Source organism: Gorilla gorilla, chromosome 7 (genome assembly GCF_029281585.2).
Source record: "Gorilla gorilla gorilla isolate KB3781 chromosome 7, NHGRI_mGorGor1-v2.1_pri, whole genome shotgun sequence".
NCBI lineage: Eukaryota > Metazoa > Chordata > Mammalia > Primates > Hominidae > Gorilla > Gorilla gorilla.
This window is the reverse complement of record NC_073231.2, coordinates 79,162,884-79,186,251: the sequence shown is the minus strand read 5'-3', so window position 1 is coordinate 79,186,251 and position 23,368 is coordinate 79,162,884. Positions and strand designations below refer to the sequence as shown.

General features: G+C 49.1%; 1 protein-coding gene across 5 annotated transcripts in view; it reads left to right on the top strand.

Moving 5' to 3' along the window:
* IKBKB (inhibitor of nuclear factor kappa B kinase subunit beta) overlaps window positions 1-23,368 on the top strand; it is a 60,753-nt gene that overhangs the window by 13,832 nt on the left and 23,553 nt on the right. For 2 of the 5 annotated variants that reach the window (XM_031013757.3, XM_055349192.2), the window contains exons 3-7: window positions 3,459-3,553; window positions 4,986-5,103; window positions 8,277-8,346; window positions 20,018-20,106; window positions 21,170-21,259. In XM_031013757.3, coding sequence (XP_030869617.1) covers window positions 3,459-3,553; window positions 4,986-5,103; window positions 8,277-8,346; window positions 20,018-20,106; window positions 21,170-21,259 — 462 coding nt within the window. The remainder of the gene's footprint in view (window positions 1-3,458; window positions 3,554-4,985; window positions 5,104-8,276; window positions 8,347-20,017; window positions 20,107-21,169; window positions 21,260-23,368) is intronic. The other 3 variants (XM_031013758.3, XM_055349193.2, XM_055349195.2) reach the window with 2 other exon arrangements.

Genomic DNA, 23,368 nt, shown 5'->3' with positions numbered 1-23,368 from the left:
ATTCTTTTGACACATTCCCTAATTCTTGAAAAGCTTGAGATGGACTTGTGTCCACCATGGTTTGTACCACTGTACTAATCAGTTTAATAGCAACAAGGTGGCCGGGTGCAGGGGCTTAGGCCTGTAATCCCAGTGCTTAGAGAGGCTGAGGTAGGAGGACCACTTGAGGCCAGGAGTTTGAGACCAGCCTGGGCAACATAGTGAGACTCCGTCTCTACAAAAATAAAATAAAAATAAAAAAAATTAGCTGGACACAATGACACATGCTTGTAATCCCAGCTACTTGAAGCTGAGGTGGGAGGATCGCTTGAGCCCAGGAGTTTGAGGCAGCAGTGAGCTATGATCACTCCACTGCACTGCAGCCTGGGCAACAGAGTGAGACCCTGTCTCTAAAAAGAAAAAATAGCAACAGGTTTTACAATTGTTGAGAGAGGTCAGCTCTTGTTCAGAGAGTGCCTCAGAATCTAGGCCAAAGATCAGGGTTCTACTAGACAAAGAGAATGAGAAGGATACTTAGGGCAGAACCTGGATGCCCATGCCTACTGCCGCAGACTGGACTGAGGGGGTCTCCCATAGTCACAGACGTAAGCTTGTGGCTGCACCATGGGTGAACCTTGGAAACAGTGCTCAGGGAAAGAAGCCTGTCACAAAAGGCCACATGATATATGATTCCATTTATATGAAATGTCCAGGACAGGCTAATCCGTAGAGACAGAAAGAGGTGGGTGGTTGCCTAGGACTAGAGGGGCTCAGGGGGAGTAGGGAGTGGCTGCTGATGGGTGTGGAGTTTCGTTGTGGGATGGCAGACATGTTCTAAAGTGCGCCGTGGTTTTGGTCTCACAACTCTTGAGTATGCCAGAAACTATTGAACTGTGTAATTTAATTGGATGAATTGTATGGTGCATGAATTATTCTCAATAGAGCTGTTAAAAAAAAGTAGGCATGCAAGGTCACCATCTGATGGAAAGCTTAGCCAAAGTGGTATTGGGCTTTGATGAAAGCAGCTTCTGAGAGTATTTTAGAGGTGTTGACAGTACCTCCTTTCTGGCATGGAGTCTACTGTTCCATTTCCACCTTTTTTTCTGAAGCTTTTGGTTCTTGGTGTTGGTGTTAAGGATTGGTTTATTGGTCAGTGACTCAGTGGTCTTATTAGACAGCTTCTGGTGTATGTGGAGGTTTCCATTTTTCCTTTTCTTGCTGTGAAGGTCCTTGTTCCTGCAGGGATCCTGGCCAGTTTGGTAACTGTGAGACTGAGGTGGCTTGAGTGCCATGGGAACAGCCACACTGGGAGGACTTGCCACAGTCCTCTGTGTGTCTTTTTTTGTTTTTGTTTTTGTTTTTTTTTGAAACAGGGTCTTACTCTGTTGCCCAGATCTCCTGCAACCTCTGCCTCTTGGGCTTAAGCAATCCTCCCACCTCAGCCTCCTGAGTGGCTAAGACTACAGGTGCATGGCACCACACCTGGCTAATTTATGCATTTTTTTGTAGAGATGGGGTTTTGCCACGTTGCCCAGCCTGATCTGTGTGTCTTTTTAAGTCCCATTCAGTACTATGTCTTGCTTACTTACAAGATTTATGATTCTTTTCAGTTTGCATCTTCATAAACTGAGAAAACAGAAATTGGCCTAACAGGGCCTCTAGGACATCCTTCAAGTGAGCCACAGTAGAGTCTGGTACAATGCTGAAATCTTCTCCTACTGCTGGGTGCCCTGTGCCACCCTGCAGGTGTGGCTCTTGCCCAGGTGTGTGTGCGGGTAGGGAGTTTCGTGCTGTAGGTACACAGGAGGTGCAGGATGTTGGTGCAGGTCAGCTTGTTTAGCAGTGGCAGGATCGGCTCTCAGGCTGGGGCTCCGGGAGCTGCTGCCTTGGGCAGCTGCTGCCCCGCAGTTGTCTTGGAGACCCCCCATGGCCAAAAGAGGTGACAGTGGTGCAGTGGTGACTCCCTTGTGGCAGCTGGAGTGCCCGAGGCCAGAGCCGCTTTCCCTGCTGCCCACGCCACAGCCTCAGGGCCTGCCCGTCTCCAATGTCTCCACTCATGCACCAGGGAGAAGAGGGGAGGCCGCCAGGAGCCAGTGGCTCAGCTCATGATTCACCAGGTGGAGGAGCCACCGCTGAGGACGCTGCTGGTTACCTCGATAGAGGTTAAAGCCCGTGAAGATGGACAAGTCTATAATTTAGCAAAGAGAAGAGAAAACAGCCTGTTACTCTGCAGAAAGTAACTCTTTGGCATGTGCACTGAAGGAATTACCTGTTATAGGAGTATAGCAGAGGGTGAGACCCTCTTGAGCTCGGCAGACCGTGGTGCCCATGCACCTGTGCTGGCAAGTGTAGCAGAGCAGGGCCAAGCGTCAGGGTGGGTGGGGCCGTCTGGCTGCAGTGTCGTGGGAAGAGTGGCTGGAAATGCAGATGGGAGCCAATCTCTGTAGGATGTTAAACAGGAGTACTCGGATGACCTGGGTTCCCTGCTCTGCAGGGTTACTAATACCTGCTAGAGGCTTATTTTCAAGACCTGAAAGATGGGTGTCAGTATTCCCATTTTACAGAAGAAACTGAGTCAGACCAAGTGGTTTACCCAAGGTCACATAGCTAGTAAATGGCACAGTTGGAATTTGAACCAGCCAGTGTTTCATCTGCTATATTATGCTTGCGTTCTCTCTGAAAGGACAAAACTCTCACATGAAACAATGAAGACACTCAATGTGGTGTTCACTATTAGGTTGAACCACATGCAGGTGCCATTTTTGTAGGTCAATGTGGTCAATTATCAGCAGTGTCCCATGGGTCAGCCTAATACAGCGGCAGCCGGGGTTCGGACAGAGAAACCTCTCTGCGCAGGAATGGTCAGTAGAGGTTTCATGGCGGAGCTGGGAATGGAGCAGGGCCTTGAAGGCTCTGTAGACTCTGGATGGATAGAAATGAGGTGGGAGAGGCTGGGTGCGGTGGCTCACGTCTGTAATCCCAGCACATTGAGAGGGCGAGGCGGGCAGATCACTTGAGGTCAGGAATTCAAGACTAGCCTCACCAACATGGTGAAACCCCGTCTCTACTAAAAATACAAAAATTTGCCAGGCGTGGTTGCGCATGCCTGTAATCCCAGCTACTCAGGAGGCTGAGGCACAAGAATCACTTGAACACGGGAGGTGGAGTTTGCAGTGAGCTGAGATTGTGCCAGTGCACTTCAGCCTGGGCGACAGTGCAAGACTCCATCTCAAACAAAAAAAAAAAAGAGAGAGAGAAAGAAATGAGGCTGGAGAGGTTGGGTGAGAGGTGGGGTGGTAAGGAGACAGCCCAAAGGGCAGGTGCTACGTGGCTGTCGATCAGGGTGTACATGTGACCTCGGAGCACCAGGAGGTGATTGCAGGTGACGCTTGGGGCTTGGAGACCCCTCCCATGCAGCAGACAGGGTGGGATTTGGCCTGCAGCTCGCTCTGCTGGTCCCCACTGTGCTGTTTCTGTAGGAAACAGGTGAGCAGATTGCCATCAAGCAGTGCCGGCAGGAGCTCAGCCCCCGGAACCGAGAGCGGTGGTGCCTGGAGATCCAGATCATGAGAAGGTGAGGGCCTCGTGCACAGGGACCCAAGGGAAAGCTGGAGCAGCAGCCCCCGGTGTGTCTAGAAAGGAGAGTCTTGCTGGGCGCGGTGGCTCACGCCTGTAATCCCAGCACTTTGGAAGGCCAAGGCGGGCGGATCACGAGGTCAGGAGATTGAGACCATCCTGGTTAACACGGTGAAACCCCGTCTCTACTAAAAATAGAAAAAATTAGCCGGGCATGGTGGTGGGCGCCTGTAGTCCCAGCTACAGAGAACACCAGGGAAGGGGGAAGGGCGTGCTGCACACTCTGCTGGGATTACTCCAATGACAAGGAAACCCCGTCTCTACTAAAAATACAAAAAATTAGCCGGGCATGGTGGCGGGCGCTGTAGTCTCAGCCACTCAGGTGGCTTGAGGCAGGAGAATGGCGTGAACCCAGGAGGCGGAGCTTGCAGTGAGCCGAGATCAAGCCACTGCACTCCAGCCTGGGCAACAGAGCAAGACTCTGTCTAAAAAAAAGAGAAGAGAGTCTTAAATATCTGCCCCTCCATCAGGGCACCAGCCTGGCAGTCCCCACGGTGACTCTGCTCCTTCTAAAGACACCAGAGGAAGAGCAGCTAAAGTCCACACTGGGCCTTGTCAAGGGCTGTTCATCAATTTCATTGTATTAAATAAGTTAACACAGTTATCACAGTGACTTTTCTTTTGTCAGCAAAAAAAGCCTTCTTTCCTCCAGTATTTCCAGTTCCAAGGTGGTATGTGACCGTTCTCTGCTGTCATGCTGTCGCTGACATTTATTCCTCTAGTGTGGAGACGGGGCTGTCCATCTGCCTGGTGGCTGCTGACCCCCTAGCTAGTGAGGCGTGAGGTGGGCTCTGAAAGAGCCAGTGAGGAGGACACCAAGCAGGGGCTCCTCTGCCAGCCTCTTAAAAAGAGGAGGTGCCATTTGGTTATGTCATGGTTCCATTTGGTTACATGAGTTCCTTCTCAGACCCTTCTCTGTGTGTCCACCTTGGGGTGATGTGTGTGCGTGAACCAACCTGCCGAAAATTAAACAGAGAAAAGAAAAAAAATATGAAAACAAAAAGAGCAGGCACCACCTTGTTTGCCTGCTTGCGTGTGTGACACACATCCTCCCCATGTGGAGGGCATGAGATTGGAAGGTCCTCGTAGGAGCAGTTTGGCAGCACGATGAGGACTTGGGATATGGCACGCACAAAAAACTGAAGTTACACGCAGTGCGCCCTCAGGGTCTGAGTTCTGGTGCTGTGAGTGGGGCTGGGTGAGCGCCACTGACCCAGGCATTGCGGTTGGCCACCCGTCCTGGGCTCTGTCTTCCTCTGTTTCAAAGCCCTGGGTTATCCTGGGCCTTTGTTGCTGAGACCTGGTGGGGGTGGTGGGGATGGGTCTGGGCAGGAGCCTGGGTCTGCTCTCATCGATTTTCCTCCTCCTAGGCTGACCCACCCCAATGTGGTGGCTGCCCGAGATGTCCCTGAGGGGATGCAGAACTTGGCGCCCAATGACCTGCCCCTGCTGGCCATGGAGTACTGCCAAGGAGGGGATCTCCGGAAGGTGAGGCTCCCATGGCTGCCAGGTGCACAGCCTGTCTGGGCAGGTGGGACACCAGGAAGAGGGATGGGGAGACCTTTCACTTCTGTCATCATCAGGAAGCTTGGGGAACCCCAGTGACTCCAACAGGGCTGCTTTGCCTCTCAGATTCTCTGTTCCCTGCCCACCTGGGGCTGGTGTATGTGTGAGTCAGAGGTGCTTCCGAGAACACCAGGGAAGGGGTGAGGGCGTGCTGCACACTCTGCTGGGATTACTCCAATGACAAGGAAAACTCATCACAGGTCTGGGCATGGGCAAGGACTGGGCGAGTTCCAAAACAAATGCTTCCTCCCTGGGCATGTTAGGGCCACGTTAGGCCTTTGGTGCCAGCGCCACTGCTCTCCTTATTAGGAGGGATTTTATTCCAGAGATGGGACAGCACCACACACGGGGGCAGGGAGCATAGCAGAGAGGGAGCAGGATTCATGATCAGAGAGCCGGGCCAGGGCTGCAGACCCGCCCCAATCCATCCGATCCACCTGACCCACCTGGACTCATCTGTGGGGCTCTATTCTCCACCTTCTCACCACACCACCTCCTCTTCCCTAGAATGTTCACTTCTGGTGGGTGGATGGCAGCCCCTCCTGGTCTCAGGGGCAGTTGGGTGCCCTCCTCCCCATTGTTCCCTATGACAGTACCACACAGCCTGCTAGTACATGTTACCTCATTCGATTTCCAAAAGCTCACACATGGGTGCACAGGTATGCTTCCCACATGATGGGTGGATGTCATGGCCCAGAGAGGTTGGGCCTCACACAGCTGTAGCAGCAGAGCCTGGGTCCCAGCCCACACAGACCCAGCTGCAGGCCACCTCTCCATCTCTGAGGCTGAATAAGGCCATATAACATTATGAAAACTGGAAGCTCTGAACAAAATAATTTTTTTTTTTTTGAGACAAGAGTCTCGCTGTATTGCCCAGGCTGGAGTGCAGTGGCGTGATCTCGGCTCACTGTAACCTCCATCTCCTGGGTCCAAGCGATTCTCCTGCCTCACCCTCCCGAGTAGCTGGGATTATAGGCGCCCGCCCCCACGCCTGGCTAATTTTTGTATTTTTAGTAGAGGCATGGTTTCGCCACATCAGCCAGGCTGGTCTCGAACTCCTGACTTCAAATGATCGCCCACCTCAGGCTCCCAAAGTGCTGGGATTACAGGTGTGAGCCACTGCGCCCAGCCAACAACAATTTTTATTTTAATTGAAAAAGAGGTCGGTTGCTCTGCGAGTGCACCTCTTCACTCCAGAAGGGTCACAATAGTGGGGGCGGGAGCCCAGGCGTTTATTCCTGTTCAGTGGCCATTCCCAGACACACTTCAGGTGCTGTTCTCACTGTTCCTCCAGGCCCTTGTGCCTCTTAAAAAAAATTTTTTTTTTTCCACTTTGGGAAGCTGAGACAGGAGGATAGCTTGAGGCCAGGAGTTTGAGACCAGCCTGGGCAACATACCAAGGCCCTGTCTCCTCAAAAAATAAAAAATGAAAAATTAGCCAGGTGTGGTGGTGTGCGCTTGTGGTCCCTACTACTTTGGAGGCTGGGGTGGGAGGATGGCTTGAGCCTGGGAGGTTGAGGCTACGGTGAGCTATGATTGTGCCACTGCATGCCAGCCTGGGTGACAGAGCAAGACTCAGTCTCAAGAAAAAAGATAATCCTGTCTCAGAAGAAAGAGACAGATAAATAAAATAAAAGGAAACTTTCCATGGGGCTTGGCGTGCTGGAGTGGCTCTCCCTGGAGATAGGCATGTCCTGGGAGTGGCACTCACAGCAGGATATGAACACAGCCCTTGGCATGACCCGCAATGAGAGATGGGGGAACTCAACAGCACTTCGATTTTCTCCTTATTTTTCTAACCTTTGACAGTCACCCATTACTAAGTGCAGCTGTGTAGAGATAAAGCCGTGTTGTAGTCAAGTGGAGACTTCTCAGAGGGCAGTCTGGAAGTAGGTGGGATGTGGCCAGATTACAGAGGGCTCTGAAGTGAGGCAGAGGCTTTTAGACTTGGTCTTTTAGGTGGCAAAGAGCCAACGAGCCAGGGAAGAGGAGATCGAAAGTTTAACATGACTGGCCTGGTGTGGGTTGCAGGATGATTGAGGGGGAGGCAGGAAGGGCTCGCATCCTAAGGGACCCCTGTCCTTGCTGTCACCCAGCGGGGTTGGGGGAGGACACTGTTGCCCAGTGTCTTGTTATGTGTTGTTTCCTTTGTTCCCTCTAAAAAGTTCAAATCTATAATACACCCGTGGGCACAGAGAGGCAGGCTTGGCCAGCACATGGGGACATGTAAGAGTCGATGTTAAAAGTCTACATGCTGGGTACGTAAACAGATGAGTGTTTATGAATACGACGTGAATTCCGACGGTGAGGCTCAGATGGGAAGCTCCTCTCTCCGCCCTCCTCGGAGGCCAGCTCCCAGCAGCACACGGAGCCTCTTGACAGTCGAGGGGGCCAGGAAGGCAGGGGATTAAGGGCTTGGGCTTGAGTTTCAGATTGACCTGGCGCCGCATTCCAGCACTGCCCTCTCACAGCTGTGTGAGCTGACAGGTATCCGACCGTGTAACCTCAGTTTCCTCCTCCAACACGGGGATTCCACCCGTACTTACTCAGTGGTGGTGGTTAGTATTAAATGAGGTCACGCAGGGAAGGCTTTGCTGAGCTAATCTGTGCAGAGCTCTTCCAGCCCCTGGCACGTAGTAAGTGCTCAGTAACTGTTCTCTACTGTTACCATCACCCACATGGCTAGGAGATGGTAGGGCGGTGGTCGGAGGGTGGTTTCCAGTCATGCCCTCCCAGCCTAGCCTGTCTCTAGGACTCTCATGCACAGAGAATTCCTATTTCCTGTGCTTAGACTTCAGCCTGCCTTGCTCAGAACTGCAGCAGCTGGTGAGAATCAAACTTTACTCACCCCAGAGGCCCCTTGCTGTGAGGATGTGAGAGCCCTGGGGTGGTCAGGACTGCTTCCTCTTCCTCCTCCTCCTCCTCCTCCGGCCAATCCCTGCTAGTTCTGCAGCCCTGGCTTCCTCAAAAGCAGGTCCCCTAAAAACCAGGGCCCAGGGTCAGCACTCTGGTCACATGGGCTGGTAAGAGACATGTGTGGATTTCCGGTGGTTTGTGACCACCAGCTCTGATGCTGCCTCTCACTTTCTTGACAGTACCTGAACCAGTTTGAGAACTGCTGTGGTCTGCGGGAAGGTGCCATCCTCACCTTGCTGAGTGACATTGGTAAATCCCAGTCCCGGAAGTCAGGCTGTGTCCTTCAGGGAGAGTGTGGTGCCCCTGTGAGTCCCTGCGGAGCCCTGCAGGCAGAGACTTCAATCCTTTGGTCTCTGTGGAAGGAGAATGGGAGCCCGGGGAGGGGGGACCCTGGTGGAGTAGGGAGGTCAACAAGGAGTCAGCCAGATAGATGCTGAACTCAAATAGGTTTCCCTTCCTTCCTGATTAACTCATCAGGTGAATTATGATGTATAGGGAATAACAGATTTCCTTTCCCATTATAAAGCTCCCCTCCCTCCTTTCCTGGAATGGCCGGCGCTGGAATAAGTTGTCATTCGAATGAGTTTTGTCCCTTGGCAGTGAATTTTTCCGCTCCCACGTAGGCAGTTCTTTGCCAATGAGAGGCGTAGGAAAAACTGTCCTTGTTTAATCCCTTGGGTACTGTTGGCGTCCCCAAATGAGGGCATCTGCGGCACCCTCTGAGAAGGCCAAGCTGGCCATTCATGGAGAAGAGTGACCTCAGCCTGCAGAGGTCAGTGGAGCCTCCTAGACCCTGGCGCTCACTCAGGAGGGGTCTGAGGGCTGGGCGCTAAAGGTCAGCACCTGGCCCCAGCCTGGGGAGACAGGGAGAGGGACTTGCTCAGAGCTTTTTTTTTTTTTTTTTTTTAAATAATCTCCAGGGTTGTTGGTGCAAGTTGATAGTTGGGGTCTAAGGTTTAGAGTTATCAGAATTTATCTTTGACTCTTTGCCTCCAGATTTGGAGAATGATGCCATTTTCATCCCTCCCCTACCTCAACCTTTCAAAGCTGTATACATTTTTTCTTTTTGTTTGCTCAAGTTTTTTTGGAAAATTGTCAAATATGTAGAAAAGTTAAAAGAGTAGTACAGCAAAACTCACATAGCGTTCCCCTCGGTTCACCAGATGTTAACATTCTCCCTCATTTGTAAAGCTGTCTTCTCTAAGCCAGGGCCTGGAAGGGTTGATGGTCCAACACTGTCTTGCTAGTGTGGGTCTGGTCTCTTCCTGACTGCTGCTTTTGATAGAGGAGAAGCAAGAAGGAAAGGAAGGGGAAAAGTCAAGCAATGACATATTTAAGGTTAAGATCCAAATAGTCTGACACAGAAAATTCCCATCTTGCTCTGTGCTGTGTCTTCGTCCCTTTGGGTGGAGTTCACATGGAGGATACGTTGACATTACATCAGTTTTATTTGACTTGAGTGAGCACCCAGTGCTGGCCCAAGGGACCCCCTGCACATGGCCCACATGAGTCTCTTCTCTGTCTACCTAGAGCATAATCCATCAGTTAGAAATTCCACTTGTTTTCTTGACACCCTGACCCAAGGCTCACCCATCCATGTTTTGCTTGGAGGCTTACGTGATTGTATTTTTTACCTCAGTGGCCAGATTCTTCATTTGTTCTCTGTTGAATTGGGTTGAAGGCAGGTTAGCAGGTTGGGGAGTATTCTCGTGCTTTTCTTGGGTGATTTTTATTTTGTTTCTCTTTGGTTAAAGCTTTGTCAAGTTATTATTATTTTTTTGGATGTTTTTCTCTCAGATATTTTTCTTTCACTCCTTAGGCTGTTGATGACTTTAGCAAGTAGTTATTACAAAAGTCTTTTTTTTTTTTTTTTTTTTTTGAGATGATGGCTTACTCTGTTGCCCAGGCTGGAGTGCAGTAGGCGACCTCAGCTCACTGCAACCTCTGCCTCCTGGGTCCAAGCGATTCTCCTCCATGAGCCTCCTGAGTAGCTGGGATTACAGGTGCACACCACCACACCTGGCTAATTGTTGTATTTTTAGTAGAGACAGGGTTTCACCATGTTGGCCAGGGTGGTCTCGAACTCTTGACCTCAAGTGATCCGCCCATCTCAGCTTCCCAGAGTGCCGAGATTACAGGCATGAGCCACAGCGCCTGGCCAAAAGTCTTTAAATTATTGGCACAAGTGCCGGGCGCGGTGGCTCACGCCTGCAATCCCAGCACTTTGGGGGGCTGATGCGGGTGGATCACAAGGTCAGGAGTTCAAGACCAGCCTGGCCGAGATGCTGAAACCCCATCTCTACCAAAAACACAAAAATTAGCTGGGCAGGGTGACGGGCGCCTGTAATCCCAGCTACTCGGGAGGCTGAGGCAGAAAACTGCTTGAACCCAGGAGGCGGAGAGGTTGCAGTAAGCCGAGATTGCGCCATTGCACTCCCGCCTGGTGACAGAGTGAGACTCCGTCTTGAAAAAAAAAAAAAATTATTGGCACAAGTGCACATAACTCTCAGCTTCCTCATATGGTTGTTTATTCTGCAGGTGTTTTGCTGCTGATATTCACAGAACCTCTCTGGTTACGTATTCTTTTGGTCTGGGTCCACTTTGAATTCAGTTACTATTGACTTGTGTGGTAGCTTTTATATTATTTTATTCAAATTGTGTGCGTGTATGTATTTAAGTTACACATAAATTAGAATAATGAAAACAGGTGCTTCTTCTTAAGTGCTTGTGTGCTATAGGTCTCCTATAGATAGATAGGTAGGTGAATATTAAATTCTGTAGGTTGCTGATTCTCTGTCTGTCTTCTCTGTGACCCTGAGTTGGAAATAATTTGACTTTGAAGTACTAACTAGTACACTACAGTTAAACTTCTTGAGGGCACAAACTTCAGTCACTGCTTATCTTCAGCATCTAGAATAGCAGTATATAAGCTTCTCTATAAATATTTGTCAAATGAGAGCTGGATGCGGTGGCTCACGCCTGTAATCCCAGCACTTTGGAAGGCGGAAGCAGGCGGATCACCTGAAGTCAGGAGTTTGAGACTAGACGGACCAACATGGAGAAACCCCATCTGTACTAAAAATACTAAATTAGGCCAGACGCGGTGGCTCACGCCTATAATCCCAGCACTTTGGGAGGCCGAGGTGGGCAGATCACGAGGTCAGGAGTTCGAGGCCAGCCTGGCCAACATGGTGAAACCCCGTCTCTACTAAACGTACAAAAAAACCAAAAAACTAAAAACTAAATTAGCCAGGTGTGGGGCATGCCTGTAATCCCAGCTACTCGGGGGCTGAGGCAGAGAATCACTTGAACCCAGGAGGCAGAGGTTGCAGTGAGCCAAGATCGCACCATTGCACTCCAGCCTGGGCAACAAGAGTGAAACTTCATCTCAAAAAAAAAAAAAAAAAATTGTCAAATGAATCAAATAAATCCTGAAGGAAATTAAAATAAGTAAGGACCTAGTTTTTTTTTAAATCAAATGTCCACACATCATGAACAGCTCCAGGTCCAATACTAGCTCCTTTGCTTATTAGCAGTGTGACCGTGGGCACGTTACTTACACCCTTTTATTAGCGGTAAAATGGGAGCGTTACTCACCTTGTTAGAATTATGGAATAAAATGAGGTGATATAAATAAAGCTCCTAGCACAATGCTCTGTTCCTGCAGAATGTGCAGTCAGCAAGTGTTAGTTCCTTGCTCATTTCCTTCCCGCTCTGGATTTTGATTTTTGGCCTCTCCTTTTGGAAACCTTCAGTGCCTTCTTTAGGGCATGACCTGAGGCTGGATCCAGGGAACCACACGGGTGGGTGCCTTCTGAGACTCCCATCCTGGAAGAGGCCAGCCTTCCTCAGACCTGTTCACATGTCCGCCACCTTTTGGGTGCAGTGCAGCCCCTGTTTTGTTTTTGAGGCTGCTGATGAGCTCGTATTTTACTTTTATCCCTGTTTCTGATTTGTATTCTAAATCCATTAACTTTCTTTTTGCAAGGATCTGGTGACTGAGCTGGAGTTCATCTAACATAGCTCTTTTGTATTTTGGAACATTTCCTGAGCATATTTTGTTCCAGTTTGTTCCAAGTGCTGGCCTCACATTTCCTTTGTTGGAGTTACCACTGCTGTTCTCTGCCAGGTTGACTTCAGATAAGTGGCAGAGCCACACCCTTGACCGCTGGGTCCGGATTCATTGCCTCTTCTTCTGGATTAAACTGTTGGCCCCTACTCTCTTCTGTGCCGCTAACCTCCCAGAGACACCCGCTCAGAACAGTGTCAAGATAACAGACATGGATAGGATTTTTCCACTGAATTTCAAATTGCCCAAGAAGATGCTGCAGAGTGCCTGTGAGAAATGAGCAGATGGCCGGGCGTGGTGGCTCATGCCTAGAATCTCAGCACTGTGGGAGGCCGAGGCAGATGGATCACCTGAGGTCAAAAGTTTGAGACCAGCCTGGCCAACATGGTGGAACCCCATCTCTACTAAAAATACAAAAATTATCTGGGCGTGGTGGCGTGTGCCTGTAGTCCCAGCTACTCAGGAGACTGAGGCAGGAGAATCACTTGAACCCGGGAGGCAGAGGTTGCAGTGAGCCGAGATCGCGCCATTGCACTCCAGCCTGGCAACAAGAGCGAGACTCTGTCTCAAAAAAAAAAAGAAAAAAGAATGAGCAGCTGCCTGGCGGGCGCAGAGGTGAGCCCCCTGCATCCTGGCCAGGACTCTTCTGCCAGACCATCACTCCATGCTGATAGGAGACCTGGGACCCACGTGGAGCAGCTGGAAATGATATGGACTGCCACATAATGTGACCCTAAAATAGCTCAAGGAAGTTATATGTGAGTGGACTCTATTTAAACAGTCTTGCTCATTATCCTTTGGAAAACATTGGCATGTGTTTTCTTTTGTCAAGGGAGGCTCAAAATTCTGGGCACTCAAGATTGCAGGGCAGGCTGTGGCGCTCTCTCCTGCCTGATGGGGTGTGGCTCTGCTGGGCGGGCCTGGGTCTCATCAGATCTTAGATTGGAATCAGCCTTTCCTGGATTCTGCAGGTGGCCAGTCTGGTGTGGTGACACCATCCTGTGCTCCAGGCCTTTCGGGAACCCACCCCTCTGTTGCTGTCCCTGCTTCCTTCTCTGAGCCCCACCTCTGTTCCTAGTGGAGCTGCTCCTAGCAGGCATCCAGGACTTCAGCGTTAAAGAACAGAGGGTTTCAGAGAAAACATTTGGCTTTGGGGAAGAGAGCTCCATTCCAGGAACTGCACATCAGGTGCACTGTCTAGCATTGTGGATCTTCTGACTGGTTCCGTTGCATGCATCCATCTGACTGAAGTGTGGATTATAGCAAAAGATCATTTGCACATAAAGCTTTTTGGAAAGCCTAAGTAACCAGGTTAATAAATACAGTAACAATGAGAGAGAAGACAGCCGGCCCTCAGTCATGGCTCCACCACTTTATAGCTCTAGAGCCTTGGGCGAGGCATGGAATGTCATGGCCGCAGCGTCCCCTTCTTTAGGATGAGGGGTTTGGACCTCCGAGTGCTCTCTAGGGCCCCGTCTCCCTCTAACAACTCCATTTCACTGTCCAGAAATCTGGTTTTCAGGATGGTGGCCCCGGGACATCTCTGACATCCCCCAGCTGGCGGCCTAACTGCTTCCCACAGGCTCTGTGTCTCATCTCCACTGCCTGCCCCTGTGTTCGCCTGTCCGTCCTTCCCTCCCTGCCCCTGCGCTGGCTGCCCACTGCTCCTCGACGTTCTGTTTCCCTGGCCGTTCTTGTGGCCTGTTTCTCACCATATTGTTCCCAGAATCTGGAATTCAACCCTGAACTCATCCTAAAGTCATATCTATGTCCGCCAGGTCTTTCTTCCAAAGTCAATTCCACTAGAAGCTCTGGTTGTTTTCTTCAGCCAGGTCCCTCCTGCCATCCCCTCTCTTGTGTCATGGTGCCACTTTCTGCCCGCTGCCCAGGACCAAGTGTCCGTGTTGAACCCGGTCTCACAGAGTCAGCCCCTGCTCCTGCTCATAGCCTTGCATTACGGAGGCTGCAGACCGCTGCTTCTGCTGATTCAATGTCAGAGCAAATCCCTTCAGTGACCTCCTCCCTGGCCTCCTTAACCCTGTGTGCTAACCTACCCTTCTGTCTTGGAAGGGCACTTCCATCACAGTCCGCTCTTAGATAAAGGCCCAGCCCCTTCACCGTACCTTTCTCCCACTCAGCCCTGGGCATGACCCACAGTATCCACCCGCCAACCTCTGTGTGTGACCCTTGGAACCCACCCGCCAGCCTCCAGGCGTGACCCTCAGAACCCACCCGCCAATCTCTGTGTATGACCCACAGAACCCACCTGCCAGCCTCTGTATGTGACCCGCAGAACCCACCTGCCAGCTTCTGGGCATGATCCTCGGAACCCACCTGCCAACCTCTGCACGTGACCCACAGAACCTACCCGCCAGCCTCCGTGCGTGATTCCAAACCCACCTGTCAGTCCCTTGCTGGCCTTGCACGCGTTGCCCCTTGTGGAAGCTGTTCTTGCACCTCCCAGAGACCCTGAGCCTACCCGTCCTTTGGGCACAGCTGCAGACCTGCCCCTCTGTGGGGATTGCCTGGCCTGGGGTCACGGGGGTTTTCCTGTGGGTCCTTCTGCTGGTGTCACCTCATTTGCTCCTTTGACGCTTGGCATTGCCATTACTGCTCTGTGATTTCTGTCTGTGCCTTGGCAGTGAGGGCTGACTTCCGGGTTTGGGGCCAGTTGACCAGACTGTGCAGGAAGTTAGGAAAAGGCTTTGATTCAGCATTGTGTGCAGATAGTGGACACTCAATAGAGCCTCGCTGAGTGAATTAGTGAAGTTGTCGCACTTTCGCCTTGGCACCCAATGTTACTGCCTTGCTGCCCCACTGATTAATTGAAGGCTATTTTAGCCAAGTAACCTTTAGCCAGACTGAGTCTCTCTCCCCACGTCCACAGCTGGCCTTCCTGTCTGTTTTCTTTGGGAAGCCCAGTGACATTGAAGTGGCTGGCACAGTAGGACCCAGGCAGTGGGTTTTACTGAGGCAACGGACATCCTGTTGCCTTTCTCACTCAGTGGTGACTTGGATTGCCAGCCAGTTGACAACCAACCATCTTTGTACCCTTCTAACCTCTATCTCAGCCTTTTGGACATTTATCTTTCCACCTGTTCTCTATGGAATGTAGCTCAAACAAAAATGTTCTGAAGGGAACTTAGTCATCCCTCTAAACTTGTGATAGATAGAGATTCATGGACCCACCCTTATAAAACTGCTTTCTTCTCGGAAGTCTTGCTGCTCTTATCTGTTCCCCAGTTTGTGGTTTGTCATCTGAAAAAAATACACAGGGCTGTGGGGCTGTGATTCGGAGCTGTGATTCATCAATAAGACCCACAGTATTGTCAGCGTTCTTCAGTTATGTGTTTGTGCCTTCCTCATGAGCCAGGGAAAGGCTGGGGTAACCACTGGGGCATGGCTTCTGAGGTGGGTGAGAGAAGGAGGCTGTTATCTTCCTATGGCAAGTCTGCCATGTGGACCCACTCTGTGGAAGTGTACTGTGTCATTTATCTTAGTTTTTGTGTTTTTCCTGCATACACTGCACTGTGTTGTTTATTTTAGTTTTTGCATTTTTCTAGAGGCAGGGTCTTGCTCTGTGGTCCGGGCTAGAGTACAGTGGCACGATCATGTTTCACTGCAGCCTTGAACTCCTGGGCTCAAGTGATCCTCTCACCTCAGTCTCCCATGTAGCTGGGATGAAGGCATGCGCCACCATGCCTGGCTAATTAAAAATTTTTTTTTTGTAGAGACAGGGTCTTGCTATATTGCCCAGGCTGGTCTCAAACTCTTGGCCTCAAGGGATCCTCCTACCTCGGCCTCCGAAAGTGCTGGGATTACAGGTGTGAGCCACCATGCCTGGCCTCACTGTGTAGTTGTGAATAGCTTAATAGTTTGCAATGTGGTGCTTCTCACAGCTCTTCTCTGTAATGGGAACATGAGAAATTACCTGGTACAGTTTTATGCTTTGTGGTGTGGCTTTCAATTTTTATAAACATGTCTTACTGCTATTGCCAGGGATTTAGATTTTTAATAAACTTCCAGATACAACAGTATTTTTCTTCATCTCAATGTCTCATTTTTCATCAAATTTAAACAAAGTTAGATTCTCTGGACTTGAGACAATTTTGATTCATTTCACTTTAGCTCTGAAGTACTATTTTGTAAAATGTAGCACAGTGATACTGAACCAAGCTTTTTGAAAGCTTATTCTCTGCAGGGTACATTTAAGAGGACTTGCCTATCAGAATTTTTACATTTCAGTCCCAGAAACTATGTGTAACAATACCTGTTGGATTCTTTAAATCTGGACTTTATTAAGTTGACAGAGGTATTGGAGAATAGATGACCACCCCGAAATGAGGAGTAAAGTTTGTTTTGTACAGTTGTTTAAGCATAAAAATAGACAGATATTAATAGTAGTCAGAGTATTCAGTTACCAACCTCTTGTCCCTCCTCACTGAAGATCTGGTGACAACTCTAATCCACGTGGCGTAGAGAGCGGTGCCTTTGGTCTGATCCGAATGCTCCTCCTCTTCACTGGGGGGTTCTGGGGACATCTCACCTGGTTGTGCCCTGGGTTTTGCCCTGAGATGTTATGCCTCCAGCTCTGGGGGCCTTGTCTCAGTCTGGGCATGTGTACTTGCGCAAATTACAGTATCTTAACTTCCATACATTCTGCTTTGGAAAAAACTAACCTACACTTTTATGTATTACATCCTGATACTCTCCAGCAGCCTGTCATATACCAACACAGGTCTTTTGTGAACCTATCAGTTAACAGACACTTTGAGTTATTGCATGGCCTTGCTCTCTGCCAGCCAGTAGTTCATATTCAACAGCAGTGCCATCCCTGTCTGCAAGGCTGTGTTAGTGCAGCTATTTTTTATACTTCATTTAATTTATTATGCTTTTCCGTTTGCTTTGATTTTTAATAAAAGTAAAACAAAAATAAAAGTGCTGATGAGAAGCATTGGTCTTGAAACATTAACACAATTGAGAACAAGATGAAATAGAATTTTTTAGGCACATGGAAAGCAGCGAGTCTTTCACCTCATCTGGACATTAATTGGACCTAAGCTAATCTACTCTGTCACTTAGGAAGGAAATGAAAAGTAAGGAACAGTATGATATGTTGGAACCACATGGTCGAAGGCTGGACTTAAAAGAGCAGATGTAAGGAGAGATCTGGCACCACAGATAGAGCATCCCTAATCCCAAAGTCCAAAATCTAAAGGGCTATAAAATCTGAAGGTTTTTGTACACTGACATGATGCCAGAAGTGGAAAATTCCACACTTAAGTACTTAACACATTGTTCCATGCACAAAATTATTAAGACTATTGTATAAAATTACCATCAGACTATAAAATCATTTATAAAAATTCAGTTGTTTCATATAAGGTATATATGAAACAAATGAATTTTGTGTTTAAGCTTGGGTTCATTAGGAATATGCCAGTATTCCAAAATCCAAAAAAAAAACACTTCTGATCCCAAGCATTTTGGATAAGAGATACTCATCATGTATAGCTTAATGTTCTGAGTTGGAACTCCTTTAATAAGGTGGAAGTCAGTTGTTCAGCTCTCAGTTTGACTCTTAAATATGTTTTCAGCAAATGTTCAGCTTAGAGTCTTTGCAGAGCGTGTTTGCTTACTCAGTTTCTGTGGAAGGCTTTTCCGTTACCCTGCACAGAGGCCCGTACCCATGACAGCAGATAGGATCGCTGCGTGGGCCTCAGGGGTCTTCCCCTCCCCGGCTTGCCGAGAGAGAGAGAGAGAGAGAGAATGCGAGAGAGAGAGAGAGAGAGAGAATGAGAGAGAAACAGAGAGAGAGAATGAGAATGGTGGTGGCAGCGACGGCATAGAGAGGGTTCATTGTTAAACCTCTCAATGTTACTGCTTTTGACTTTTTAAGTTTTAAACAAGAAACAGGTCATACCATTAACTATCCCTCTGAGTCAGAAAATATAGACCCAAGAGTTGCCTGTTCTAATGTGGCACTACCATAATTTGTTCTAACATTTCCTAATGACTGTCTGTTTCTAATTATTTCATTCAAGATATGCAGTAAGTATCCTTGGGCTACCAGTGAAGTGAAGCAACTTTTCATGTAATTGTCACCATTTGTATCTCTTCTTCTGTGCGTTCTCACCACTTGACATTCTTTGCCCATTTTTTTTTTCTTTTTTTTTTTTTTTTTTAGGTAGAGTCTTACTCTGTCACCCAGGTTGGAGTGCAGTGGCCATGATCTCGGCTCACTGCAACCTCTGCCTCCTGGGTTCAAGCAATTCTCCTGCCTCAGCCTCCCGAGTAGCTGGGATTACAGGGGCATGCCACCACACCCAGCTAATTTTTTTGTATTTTTAGTAGATACAGGGTCTCACCATGTTGGCCAAGCTGGTCTTGAACTCCTGACCTCAGGTGATTCGCCCACGTTGGCCTCCCAAAGTGTTGGGATTACAGGCATGAGCCACCGCGCCCAGCCCCATTTTTCTTCTGCGTTGCTTTCTTTTTGATTTATAAGAGCTTTTTATCTATTAGGTATCTTTACTCTTTGGTGTATGTGTTGTATAGATATTGTTTCCCCACCTCTCTTATCTTTTGGCTTTGTTTATAGTATCTTTTGCCATAAACTTTGAAAACCTTTTAATGTTATTTGCACTGTTCTATTTATACCATGTGACTTTCCTGCATACACTGCTCTTTTTGCTACATGTATCCCATGGTGTTTTGGAGTTTTTGTTGCTGATGTGAATGGGATTTTTTTTCCTTTCCACTGCAACTGGATATAGCTAACATAGAGAAAAGCTATTGACTTGTGTATTCTTGTTCGTTTCCAGACAACTGGCTAAATTTTATCCAGTGTTTTGTCTGTTGAGCTCTCTAGGCTACATCTCCAAATCTATCTCCATCTCTAGTCATAGCATCTCCAAATAAAAATAATTTAATCTCATTTCAGTACTATTTATTTCATTTCTTTCCTATATAGTGCAGTGAACTAGATGTCTGTCAAAGTTATTCACCCTCTCTTGAGGGTAAAATCATGTCCTTCTTGCCATCTGAGCTGCAGGCAGGTGCCTCCTCATGTGACATCATCACGTTGCCTCCTCACAGCAGAAGCTCTTGGTATCAAATGCTTCCGTAGCCAGTGTTGTGCAGTCTGCTTTCTTCCAACTAGATTCTGAGCTCTTTAAAGTTGGGGATCATGCCCCTTATTTTACGTCCCTCACAGAACCTCCCAGAGAACTGGGCATGCAGTAAGTCTGTGTTGGGCTGTCTGTATGTGTGGGAGGTGTCCCTGTTCTCCTCTTCTGCCTCCCCGCTGCTTCCTGGAAGCCAGTTCTGACCTCTTGGGACTGTCGATCATATGACCATAGGACTCTGTCCCCAAGGGCCCTTCTTCCTTGCCCACCTTATAGAATTTAGATTTTTGAGCCTCTAGACCAAAGAAGCTTCCCTTCTCAAAACTTTATTGGCGTCAGCATCACCTGGAGAGTTTGTTAACACAGATCGTGGGGTCATCCCCAGAGACTTGAATCCAGAGGTCTCAGATGGGGCCCGAGAATTTCACATTTTGAACAAGCTTGTTTGCTGCTGGTCCAGGTAGTATAGTTTGAGAAGCACTGCTCTAGGCTGCAGTTGGTGACCTCATGGATGCAAGGCAAAGAGTGCTTTGCGCAAGTAAGCCAGATTCCTATGGAAGTTTAAGCCTCACGTAGCAGGGCCCCTGCCCTCCACCCTGAGGTATTGCGCTACAAGTCAGAGTATGTTTCAGGGGCATGCGGCATTTATCTTTTGCAGGATAGGAGATTCTGTCATGAAAAGCATTTTTTAGGCTTAAGAAAAACTCACCCCCCTCTTCCTCAGCCTCTGCGCTTAGATACCTTCATGAAAACAGAATCATCCATCGGGATCTAAAGCCAGAAAACATCGTCCTGCAGCAAGGAGAACAGAGGGTAAGTGACCTCCTGGGACTTGGAAAGCCTCAGGTGGGCGTGCCGGGAAGTGGCCTGGGAGGAAAGGAGCACACTCTGCATATTTGTGTGTATTTGCATTTCCTTGCCTGTGCTTTGATTCTCTGGGAATGCTGTTTGATTTGAAACAAAATTGAGCAAAAAAGTTGTTGCAGATTGAGGCAAGTTTAAATGGATTACATTGTTAGTTGCTCAAGTTGCAGGAATCTGATAAGGAAAATAATGTTTGCCTTCCTACCTCCACCCCTAGCCTCTGGGACTAGCGCTTCTTGGAAGTCGACTTTTTGTTTTCCATTTGCTTTAAGGGCCTCGCCTCTCGACACTAAATGGAAACCAGTGGTCAGTTGGTTGTGGATGTGGCTGGGAAGAGGCACTGGGAGCTGGCCTCTGCTGCCAAGCCTGGTCCAGCCTATAGTTTCCCCAGAGCTCTTTGTGGCCTCCTCAGTGGCCACCCGGCTCAGACGTGGTGTTGACTGCCCCACAAGCTTGACATTGTGGTCTTTACCCACCCACTCTATGTGTTCAGCTGGGGTGGTGAGCACAGGCTCAGCTGAGTGGAATACAGTGACTGAGTTCTTAGATCACCTAATCCCTTCCCATACAGCTGCCCTTAGCACCTAGGCCTGGCCTGTGACTACCACAGGGCTCGCCCTTGTTCCAGTTCACCCTCACTCCTGTCAGTGGTGCTCCGATTTGAGAACTGAGGGCATTTACTGAGAAGAGGCTGGCCCGGTCCTTCCTGTTTCAAGTCTGGGTTTAGCTGTCTTGAGGGCTGGTGCCTGTTCTGTTCATTTAGCTTCCCTCTGATGATGCGTGGCAGAGTGTGGGAGGACACGTGCCTAGCATTTTTACAATATGCCTTTTCTTTTAGCCCTGAATCTACCGTGTCGAGGGCATTCTTTTGTGTATCTGGTGGCTCTTAGGAGTTTGGGATCTAATAGTACCTGGGAATTCAGAAATACCTCTGCTCTAACACCAGGCAGTCAGAATCCTCTTGGACATTGTGTTCTTATAACCCTCAGATTTTTCCTTCCTTTTGTTTTAGTTAATACACAAAATTATTGACCTAGGATACGCCAAGGAGCTGGATCAGGGCAGTCTTTGCACATCATTCGTGGGGACCCTGCAGTACCTGGTAAGAAGTGGGCCTTGCCTGTTTGCCTGTCAGCTCCTCCCTGCTGCTGCATTTGTGGGGCTCCTGTCCTGCCTTGCTCCCAGCACCTGAGTCCCACCTGCTCTCCGAATGTTTTGGAGATGGATGAGGTCACACCCATAACCTGGTCGAGTCAGCATTTTTTGCCACTAGATGCCCTGTGGAGGGATGTGGTCATCTTCTCTGATGTCCGGAGGGCTCTGCTCATGCGCCTTGCACCATCCCCTAGCCTCTCTGTGCTTCAGTGTCTTCTCTGAGAGGAAAGGGTTTTAAACAGATCCATGCTGGTCTCGAGCGGTCCTCCCACCTCAGCCTCCTGAGCAGCTAGGACTACAGGCAGGAGCCACTGAGCCTGGCCGAGGCCACACTTTCCATGAGGTATTTCAGGGGCCACTGAGTAGGGGTCAGAGCTCTGAGCTCCCCACCCTTTGTTTACGTTATTTGGTCTGAATATTAGGTTTCTGTTTGAGTCACTCATTCATTCAAGAATATTGATGGAGTGTAGTCTGTGTCAGGCACTGTGCTCAGGGCTGGTGATGCAGTGGGGAAAAAAGACAAGCCCTTTTCTGCCTTCAGAGCTTAGAGTTTAGCAGGAAAGCAAGCATTACTGTGATGCTTACACAGATAACTAAGAAATTACAGTTGTGGTGAGTGTTACAAAGCAAGAGTGCAGGGTGTTGTGAGAATATATATTGGGTGGCCTCAGCCTGGTCTGGGACTTGAAGGGTAAGGAGGTGAAAAGGGCTGGAGGTGGGGGACGGCAGGGGGAATTCCGTGCAAAGGGATCATACACAGGAAGACCTGCAGGTGTGGCTGGAACCGAGCACAAAAGGGAAAGAGAGTCTTGAGTTGAAGCTGAGAACAAGGTAGAGCACAGATTATGAAGGGCCTTCAGGGCTGGGCTAAAGTTCTAGACTTTATCTTAAAACCTCTGCAGAGATTGATGGGTTTTAAGTGGGAGAAGGAGCAACTCTTTGGAAAGCCCACTCCTGACACTGTGTGGAGAAGGAATCACACTGAACAGGAGTGAAGAGTGGGTGAGGTAGGGGCAGTGAAGATGTAGAGGGCAATTAGATTCCAGGAGGGCTTAGCACAGATGCCCAGCAAGACTTGTCATAGGTTGCTTGATGATGGCAGTAGCCACCACAATTGGGATTGACTCAAGGAGTCTGCGGCTTTCAGAGTGGGTCTCGCAGAGGGCTGTGATTCAGGCGCCTGTGTCCATATGGCGTGTGATTTGGTAGATCCTTCTGGAGTCCTCCTCAGCTCAGCAGCAGTCGAGCAAGGGGGACCCCATGCTCTAACCAGGAGCTGAGTCAAGTCGTGTACTCACGTGAGCTAAAACGTCTGCCCATAACCAGACATAGAGGTTGACCTACCCGTCCCGGAATGTCTTCTCTTGGTTTGGTCTCCCGGGCCCTTCCTTAAGCTTCACATTTCCAACCAGACCATGCACCACCCTGTCTCTGTGCTTTTGCTTGCCCTGGTCCTTTCTGTCTCCACCCACCTGCTGAGCCCAGTCTGCATCCCCAGCACCCCGTGCTGCCACCCCTTCCTCGGTCACCCCAGCGCTCTCTGCCTCAGCAGCAGCCATGCATCACACTTTCCCTGCCTGTTTCTAAATATCCTGGCCCTTTCTGCAACCACATGGTACCTGGTTCAGGGGTTCAACCAGCACTTAATGCGTGTATTTGGTGTGGACAGCCTGGCATCATTTTCCTTTAACATTTGTAGCCTCTCTTCCCATTTCTACACAGTGCCCACGACTGTGTCCTGGCTTAAGCTAGTTTTCAATAAACGCCTGAAATGCTGCAACTCTCTCTTTTTTTTTTTTTTTCTTTTTTCTTTCTTTCTTTCTTTTTTTTTTAGACAGAGTCTCACTCTGTTGCCCAGGCTGGAAGTGCAGTGGCATGATCTTGGCTCACTGCAACCTCCACTTCCCAGGTTCAAGCGATTCTTGTGCCTCAGCCTCCTGAATACCTGGGACTAAAGGCACACACCACCATGCCCAGCTAATTTTTGTATTTTTAGTAGAGACGGGGTTTCACCATGTTGGCCAGGCTGGTCTCAAACTCCTGACCTCAAGTAATC